The sequence below is a fragment of the Anas platyrhynchos genome, chromosome 2, assembly GCF_047663525.1.
Source record: "Anas platyrhynchos isolate ZD024472 breed Pekin duck chromosome 2, IASCAAS_PekinDuck_T2T, whole genome shotgun sequence".
Taxonomy (NCBI): Eukaryota; Metazoa; Chordata; class Aves; order Anseriformes; family Anatidae; genus Anas; species Anas platyrhynchos.
In genome coordinates, this window is record NC_092588.1 from 8,702,079 (window position 1) to 8,711,875 (window position 9,797).

Genomic DNA, 9,797 nt, shown 5'->3' on the forward strand with positions numbered 1-9,797 from the left:
TTAAAATGTCTCCAGGAAGAGAGAAAGTCTCTGAAAAGACCAAGTCTCTCTGTGCAGTTTTTCCCTAACACCACTGTCCTGGCTTTTCCTGACTTTCTAAACCACCGCTTCCACACCCTGATATTCCCTCAATAATATACTTGAAAAAGGTTTAGAACTTCTAAAAGGAACTAATATAGACTCATGAAAGCAAGTAGAATGACACTGGAAGACAGGTCAGGATGATCTGAGAACTCCATCAAGCTTTCCTTTTAAAAATATCCTACTATTTACTCCCATTAGAATTTATTCTAGCAGAACAGAAAACATTTCTGGAAAACATTTCAGAGCCTTTTCCACATTCTGTTCTTAAAGATGCTCAATGAATCTGTTGATGTGTGGGACAAGGAAAGTCCAAGTGGTAGATCCCACCTTTACAGTGAAGGTTTACAGTTTACAAGAACAAATCATTTACGATTTCAAAGTTAACTCACTACAGCGCCAACCAATGTTTCCTCAATACACTCTGAAAAGAATCCTGTGGAATCTATCAAGAAGCCTGAATCAGTAGACAGCACCTTCCCTTCCACGTTCCGAAAGGTGAAGTTGAGGGCTGTATACAATATACATGCATACTACTACCTTATCTTTGCTCATATAGTCAAAAAGTGGTCTAATACACACAGAAGATAAATAAATGGCGGGATAGTTCTGAACACCTCACTGCAGATAAAGTTGTTTTGGTCTCATTAAGTTCCACCTGACCCTGTAGTTACCTACATGCATTAGGTTAAATAGTGTTAAAAATGACCCTCAGCATAAAAATACCTGGTGTAGAAAAAAAGATTTTACTCTTCCAGTCTAATTGCTTAAAAAACAAAAAATGCTCCCAGCATAAATGACTATCATGATAGAGGCCTTATTAGTACTAAAAACTGAAATTGAAACACAGCAACAGTTCATGATATTGAAAAAGCTTGACCACAGTACACTTTGAACACTTTATGCCAGCACTTACAAATCTGAATACATACATAAAGCATACATGAATATTTACCACTATTTTTTACATAAACTCATGTCTATGTAGAGGAATAGTTTATTTATTTATTTATTTTACCAGAAAATTAAAAGAATCCTAAATACTTACATTAAAGTATTTTACATTACAGTGGCTCAAACTGTACTACATATCAAAATATGACCATACTTACAGATTAGACATTCATAGAGGTGTGACCATGTAACACAACAATTATAGTATGATATTTAAGTATCCAGTAGTCACAGATTACAAATCTTAAATCAGCTAAATAAAATCCTCAAATGTTTCCCAGTGAAATTAAACACTTGTGAAACTCATTACAAACCTATAAATAAGTGCACTCAATACCACTGTACTGTAACTTTTTGAAGAACTCTTTATTCTCATGATAAAGCAGTTTGCTTTATCCAAAGACTGACGTTAGTAACTTTGCTAGAAACCACACTGGATTTTTCTAAGTATACAATAGAAAAAGCTAGAAAAAAAATATTAGTGGTATTTCTTTTGATTTGTGAAAGTTGCTACTCTTCATAGTAAATAAGAATTTGATTCTTAGATACATCTGCTTCAAAAATTGCATTTGATTTGTTGAAACATTAAAATTTTTGTCTCATCACTTTATATACTAAACAGCAATTCTACCTACTATAAACAATACTTGCAATTTGCCAAAGATGGATATCACTATATCGAAATATCTTTCTGAATACAAATATTTCAGAACATACTTTAAATCATAAAAATCATCAATGTTAAACTGTGCACATCTAACTGAACAGAAAAAATCAGAAACTATGAGGTTTCTTTAGAAAAAATACACTGAGATCTACAAAGATTGAGGCTGGGTAATACGAAGATCTTAAATATTTTTAAAATGACTGCAAGTGATCAGCAGTTGTTGTTTGTTTCCAACCCCTTTTCCCCCCATGTTAATTCTGTTAGAATTTTAGCCCCCCCTTAAACATTATCTGAAGGTACTGAAGGCAACAATACTTACTAGCAGGCATTGTTAATCAGGAATCTGTCTTCAATTTCACAAAATATAAGCTATAAAGAAAAGAGAAACGTAAGTCAAGACAGTATCTTTAGACAATTTGCATCCAGACATATGTAGAAACTTATCAAAAATGAGCAAGTCACATTCCTTAGCTCCAACATCAGAGGCTGTTACCACAGAAATCCAAATACCATTTCATCTCACCAGACTACATGTAGTTTTTTGAAATCTGTTGAAATCTGTTATTGAAATCTGTCATTCTGTTCTTACTTCTGATGCCCAATTAAACATTTTCCTTGTGTTTACTGGGATGACCTTTCGCACTGTCACTGTTTATGGTGCTGAATGGTGTACAGCCTTACAGGATACTTCTACTTCAAATGGAAATGACAGCACTACCTCATTAAAAGAGCTCTGAAAGGTTTCTGTTAGCATAGCAAAGAAAAGCTATGCTAAAAATCCATGTGGGACTTTCTAGTACATTTTTCTTCCAGTATTAAAAAGAAATAGATAGATCTTAGACCAGAGAGCAAGCTACTGTAAACAAAGGCTGCTTGGTATATTTTTGATGTGGTATATTTTTGTTATATTGGTATATTTTTGATATTTTTACGCAATTAACAAATTTACAACAACCTTTTTTTAGGGATAAACATACCCTAATATAATGTTTAAGCAATTATTATTAAAATGCAAATTATCTTTTTTTTTTTTTAAATGTTAAACCAGCATAATTGGTTTTATTAACCACCACCTTCTTGTAAACATACCTTTTTATAAATTAAAAAAAAAAAAATCTCAGTTAAACAGATTGTGCTATTGCTTTCAAAAAAAAAGAATTTACATGGAAAAAATACAACTAGTACCTGTTTATATGTGTATATAACAAAGATTATTATTGACGTGACAATGTTGGAACAAACATTTTATTTGGTCACAAGTATGTTTAAATAATCATACACCAAAGCAATGTTCATAGTTACTAAAAATAAATTTGACTCTGATTGCGTACTTATTTCAATAAAAGGTTCCAATTTGCTGACAGCAACCATGATTAAAAACAGTGCTTCAAAGTAATTTATTTAAAATATCCTGTCCTGGTATCAAGCTGTACGCCCCTCTCCAAGGACAGAGGGAGAAGCAGCATAATTTGATAAGCAGAAATATGTGGATTGTGATGTTAAGCAGAAACCTGGAAAAGCAGAATTAGAGTGCAGTACAGAATTTAGCTGAGAGATTACAAAAGACAGATTTACTGAGATATTAGAACTACGTAAAAATGCAAAAAGCCTGATAAGAGGTTCATGGGAGTCAAGTGACAAAGACTCAGCGTTTTGCTGACTGTCACTAGCAATCAGGAACTCAAAACACTATGCTAGTACAATACCACTGTTGCTGCTAAGTCAGTCAACTAACTTCAGAAGATGTTAATGTAGAAATTACCAGACAGTTGCTTAAACATTCCAGACAGCTGTTCAAAGAGAAAATTGTTGGTTCTGTTTTTATATAGTTCGCTGCTTTTTAAACACTTTATGACGTGTAACAGGGCCAAAGAATTCAATGTGGAGCTGCTGTGATATTTAAATGCAGAACAGACTCCACAATTTCCTCTCAACAAAGTGTTGAATCACAGACTGATTAGTTGTAGAGCAAAGTTCAGTCCACTGATGCTAGTAGCTCCTCTAACAGACATGGTAGAACAGAACTAAACTAAAATAAGAAGCTTCCCACTATGAGTTTGATTTGCTGTTTTGTCACTGAATTAGATTTTACAGATCAAGAGAGGAAAAAGAAAAAATACATAATTTTTTGAACTAGAACTCAACTATAATTTAAAAAAGATACAGCAAACCACAATAAGGCAGCCATAGTTTAGTTTTCCTAAACAGGGAATAGTGTTTAATGTGTCTACATCATTCTGTGATACTTTACCGACCACCAGAGACAAGTTAAGGCTACATACCCATACAATACACACAACGCAACTGACTCCTGGATTTGCAAAAGAGGTAACTAGGAGTCATATCTCATTTTCTGCCAAAGCCTACAAGTTATTTTGCTTTCCTAAGGATAGTAGTAATTCTAAACAATTAAAAATTAAGTACAATGTATTTACATGTAAGTGCACTGTATACTAAAAGACAGATCAATACCTGTGTGACACATAAGGGTCATTTTTCTTAACAAACACTTTCAGTTCAGTTTTAAAAAGGTCACGAACAATTTGGCAAGGTTAAGGAAATCCATTGTTCTAGCAGACTGAAGCAGCTTTATCACAGGAGTAAAAAAAAAAAACACTTTGTTCTACTGATTGTTCCTGATCATCTCCTCCCTTGTGTGTTTACCTTTGACTTATCATCGTTACTTTAAATAACCTGAGATACAAAATTAAAGAACAGCCAAAGCTATTTCTTATTATCCAAAGATTCCATAAATGGCACTAAAATGAAAACTAAAGAGCAGTCACCTTTTTTTCCTGTTTGGCTTATGAAAAAAAATCTCCATAAAACATCTAAAATGGAAAAATCTCATGAATCATATTTCAGTGTGACAGACTGTAACCGTAATTTTACAGTATATGGCTCTATTCCAGTGGAGAAGAAAGAAGAAAAAAAAAGTTCTGTGCCAAATCTGATTTAATAAACATCTTTTTTTAATTAAATTCATACGCACAAGTGCTGGATGAGGGAAGAAAAAGTATTAATAGCCAAGTTATCTTCTGAATCCAACACAATCAGATCTGTATTTCCAAAAATGTAACATATCCTTGAGTTTCAGGGAAGGAAGCAGAAATTGGCATACCTAGGGTACTGTATTTTCTTCTGGTAAGTCCACCATTACCTAACTTGGTTACGTACCACTATAAATAATTAACTTGACTTTGAGTATTCAAAATGACATTGTCAGCTGGGCACCCATCCATTCCTGCAAATTAAGACAAAGGGAATGCAAGTTTAAGCATCTCTGAGAGTCAGGCAATGCAGGCTGGGCAGGCATGAGCTGAAAATTTTAAAACACACTGCCCATTAAATTTTTATATCACTTGTTTCCCCACCCACTCATGTCTTCTATTTGAAAAATCGTTTAAAAAAAAAAGTTTAGTTTAAAAAAAAAAAAAGTTTAGTTTTGTGGATTGGCAAATGGCCAATGAGATGCAACATTAAGAAGTCACATGCTCATTCTTAAACGTAGACTGTTAGGCTCCAAGTACAATTTCCAGAACTCCCAAAAACGCAATTTGAGATAAAATTACATAGCCCAGTTCAATTCGATGAACGTACCTAACTTGATTTTGAATTAGCTTTCTCAGGAAGAGAAGCAATACCACACATGAACCTGGCTGTGTTAAAGCGGCAACCCTGTTATTTCACCCACCAGAACCCACCTGAACAGGCATATCTAAAGGGATATTTGTCCTGCCTCACCTTACAGAATTCAGTCTGAGTATATGGTTTCAGGACAAGAGACACTGAATAAGTGTTCCTGAGTAATACTCTCCCTCCTTTCTCAAAGGCTAGTTTAACCCAATATCCATTTCATTTATAAAGTTAAAGGCACCATTCCTATGCCTTGGTACGTATGTTACCAGCGGTGGCTTAAAAATCCATCAAATAAACACTTTTTCCCCTTTTCAACTAAAAAGCACATGATCTGCTTCTACATATCAAAACCAAATCTTCAAAGTTGTTTGAGAATATCACAGTAATTTTACAAGTAGTATTTCATTACAGAATTAGGCTGTGCAATTAAGTCTCTGATACCAACAAAAGCTGTTTCTGTCCTGTACTTTTTACAATTTAGATTCCATAATTAGAAGTGCAGTTCCCTTTCATTATACTTTAAGTTCAACTGATGAATCTGATTACTATTGCAATGTCTCCTTCCACTTATATTTAATACAAAATTTGTTTGTTCTTCTCTCCTAAATGAGCCTGGGTCAGAAACAGAGATGTTAATGTTCATCATTAACTGCAAACATTTTCATAACATGATGCCCAACTTAAAACAGTTACCTTATAATTAAATATTAATTACAAGCTACATTCCAATTCTTTTTTTTTTTTTTCATGAATCGGAAATGAATTCCATTCTAACAATTTTTAGAAAAATATTATAAGTGTTATTAACAAGCTTGCACAAAATCTGTGCATAAGCATTTGCAAGCATCAAGGCACTACAGTCAAGATTTTAAGACAACTTGCTAACTGCCCAAGAAAATTTTACCAACATTTTTAAAAGCATCCATACGTGAGTCTTTTGGCAAGATGTCTTAAATACTAAAGTTACTCAAGAAAACATTTTAAATGATTTTTAGTACATTACATTACTTCAGGAAGCAGATTGCCCATGCCTTGCCAAAGCCTTGAATGTTACTCTGCTCTTATCTTTCCTATATAATTTGCAGGGCAAACATCTGTTGTAGCTTTACAAGGTATAACATGGGCTAGCTAACTTGATTTTGATACAAAAATTATAGCCTCGGCTCTCAGCCGCAGGCTTTTCCACTAATTCTCCAACGAAGCACAGAGATCTCATAATCCACTCAAGGCTTTTCTGCCTTCCTAGTATCTCAGCCTGAAGTACGATGGGATACTTCCCTACACATATTAAGCTTAAAGAAAAAAGTTGTAATATAATTAGCTCTCAGTAACAGGATTTGGGAACCTGCCCCTCAATTATCTTAAGTATGGCTCCATGCGGCGCGCTTACTGGTAAGTACAGCAGTCTGGCAAATCCATCCGGTAATGACTGTCCATTAAAATGACCATAATCTGCCAGGCACTGCTCTGACAGAGGCCCTGACAGCAGCAGCAAAGCATGTAACAGCTTTGGAGTAGAAGATCAAGCTCTTTAAGAATGCTGTGGCAGCGTAGTTGTATTGCACAGTTAGTTACACGGCTTTAATTAACGCTCAGCGAGATGTGTTATGGGCCAGCTGAAGGAGACCACTGTGGGAGAAACTCAAACCCACACCCCCCACACACCTTCCCTGCTTGCAGACTGATAACACAGGGATATTTGAGCAAATCCCAGACTACTGACAGAAAGTTTTTTTGTTTGTTTGTTTGTTTTTGTTTTTTAACGTATGATCGCCTCACAGAAGGCCTCCTGGAGCTGGGGGTCCCCCTGAGGGGTCAAGCAGCACAGCAACGGGCTCACAGGAGGACAGGCTGAGGGGGTATCTCCTCTCCCAGTCCTCCTCCAGGCAGCCCCCCAAGTCCCTCAGAGCTCCCCAGATCTCCCCAACTCCCTTCAGAGCCCCCCAGGTCCCCTCACAGCCCCTCAGAGCCCCCCAGATCTCCTCACAGCCCCCCAAACCCGCTCCCCGCCGCCTCTCCTCAGCCCCCCGACCACTGCCTCCCCGCTCCCAGACGCGGCGAAAGGGAAGGGACGAGGAGCGCAGGCCCAGGCGGTGGCAGCGAGGTAAACGGCCGCTCCGCAGCTGCCCCGACTCACCTCAGCCACCTCTCCGCCTCACTTTAGCCGCCGCCATTTTCGCCCCCCCCACCCCAGCCCCCCCGCGTTAAGTTGCTCGGAGCGCGATGCACGCCGGGAGATGTAGTCCTTCTGGCCGCCCTGCTGTCCTCTCCCCGCCCATCGCTCCTTTCACGGGAGCAACTACGGAGGCATCGGGGCAGGGGAAGGAATTCCCCTGGGACTGCTCAGCAGCCCGGCGCCCAGGAGCCGTCTGAGGAGAGCAAAGCCTCGGCAGAGAGGCAACCAGGGACCACAACTCCCAGCACCCTTTGCGGCAAAGGCTCGCCACGGCCCTAAGGCAAAGGGGGCGGGGCTAGTGGAGCACCTGTCCCCGCCCCACAACGAGGCCCCGCCCACTCCCTGCAGGCACCTCCCTGCTCTCAGTGTCACGTGACTGCGCCTCTCCCCTCGGGGGAAGGGGGCGGTGGCGGCCATGTTAGGGGGAGGTGGCGGTGGCGGCCATCTTAGGGGGAGGAGGCAATGGTGGTGTAGGAATAGAAATGTTGTTTTTGCAGAGTTAAATTGTTTAGAAGGAAGGAATGTGGTACTGAGATATGCTTACAGTGATAAGAAAGCTTAAGCAGGTGACCTGGTAAAATGCAGACAACCAGACTCCTTAGGACAATTAGGTGAAAATCACGGTGTTAAGTCAAGTCAGATAAGTGAAGAAACATTACCACTTCAAGCAGTAAAAATGGCAAAAGGAAATTGAAATTTGACAGGCCAGCTACTGAAGGCCATGCGTTGTTTGTGAAGCATCAGATAGATTGTGAACCTGGATTACCCACTCAGTGGGGAAACAGGGGAGGGTCCTGTCATCATAAAGTATATAAACTGTGTTTTGGAACTAGTAGATGCGCTCTCCTGCTTGTGGGGCGCCCGCCATTGCAATTGCGAATAAATTACTACTTCACTGAGATCCTCACCTGAGCCTAACTTATTGGCTACAGAGTGTTTCTCACAGTGGCAAAGGGGTTTGCGGCTTCAGAAGGTCTGCCCGTCCACTTTGGGGCCAGGATGAGCCCTAGCCTGGAGGGCGAGGCTCTGACTGAGAGGTTTTTTGGCGGTGCTGCTGCTAAAACCTTGTTTTTGGCATGGTGGTGGGTCTGAGCCTTGAGGTTGCGTGAGGAAATGTGGTGTCCTGAAGGGCGGTAGCGTGCCCAGATGGGAATAAGTGAGGTCAAAGTTCGACTCTGCAACGGGGTGTTGGCAGAAAAGCTGATCCTTGACCTGGCTGTTATTTGTGGTTTAAGTGTTCGTGCCTCTTACCAGTTGCAGCTGGAAGACAGGAGGGAGATGGGCCCAATAAGCTGTGCTTTCCCAGTGCAGCCGAAACCAGTGTTCAAACTTATCCAGACACAGAATAACAAATAGCTCAAATGGAAATTATGTAAAACTGCTGCAGATCCAAGGCAGCATAATCTCTTAATCCATTCTCCTTGAAATAACATTACTGGCTTCAGAATTTCATGTATTTTTTTTTTCAGGTCTGCTCATGTTACGTATCCTGAAGAAAAACTTGTATTTTTTTTTACACTGCTTGAATTCGTTTTCCTTCTTTTCAAACAATAATGCAAGCAGGATCAGGATCAGTAACACATGTTAATTGGAAATAATGACTAAAATGCCAAATGGCAGGTGAGATGTCTCCATACCTCACGGTTTTTAGCTGTATCCAAAATAGGTAAATTTAGGGAAATTGTCAAGAAAAAAAAAAAATGTAATGTGGGACAAAGTGATGGAGTTAAAAGGGTCCTTTTTAATTGTTTATATGATTTCTGAAATGCTGCTCATGGTTTTGAAGTTATAGGGCTGAACATGATGACCATAATAAGAAAAAGAGTCTGCCTTCAATAGATTTCTATATTGAAGTATAGAAGAAAATTCTTATAAATTTTTCATCTGCCAGAAACATAAGTGAATGATCATGGCCTGAACTCCTCATATGAGATGCACCTTCAAGTTCAAAGATTGTTCTTCCAACAATCAGCTACAGGCAGCCTGATCTCTTTACTGAAGTGCTTCATTCAAGCTATTTTTGCCTTATTTTTCTATTAGCTGTACATAAGGGAGAGCAAGCACCAATGTACATCTAATGCCATATGGTTTCGGGAAGATGCTGACAAATAGTGCAGCTACTAGTCCTTAGTAGTTGTCTGAATGCAACAAACAGCAAGATCAGCTGGTGCTCACTCAGCTACCGCTCACAATTTTAAATGTAACACAGTGAGTGACATGTCCTGATTACTCTCTTTTTCTTTTGTTTTAAAAAGCATTAAAACAACTTAAAATGACAGT

The 9,797-nt window shown here is 38.7% G+C and overlaps 1 protein-coding gene across 10 annotated transcripts in view; it reads right to left on the reverse strand.

The window, feature by feature from the left end:
• Positions 1 to 7,570, reverse strand: part of EFR3A (EFR3 homolog A) — an 84,739-nt gene extending 77,169 nt beyond the window's left edge. For 3 of the 10 annotated variants that reach the window (XM_072034304.1, XM_072034303.1, XM_038174539.2), the window contains exons 1-2: positions 7,479 to 7,570; positions 2,022 to 2,071 (exon numbers count right to left, since the gene is read on the reverse strand). Coding sequence is in view for 4 of the 10 variants with exons in the window: in XM_072034306.1 (XP_071890407.1) it covers positions 2,022 to 2,031 (10 nt within the window). In the remaining 6 variants the exon portion in view is untranslated. Of the gene's footprint in view, positions 1 to 2,021; positions 2,072 to 4,823; positions 4,953 to 7,478 lie in introns of those variants that run through there. The other 7 variants (XM_038174538.2, XM_038174542.2, XM_038174536.2 and 4 more) reach the window with 4 other exon arrangements.
• Positions 7,571 to 9,797: the final 2,227 nt, after the last annotated feature.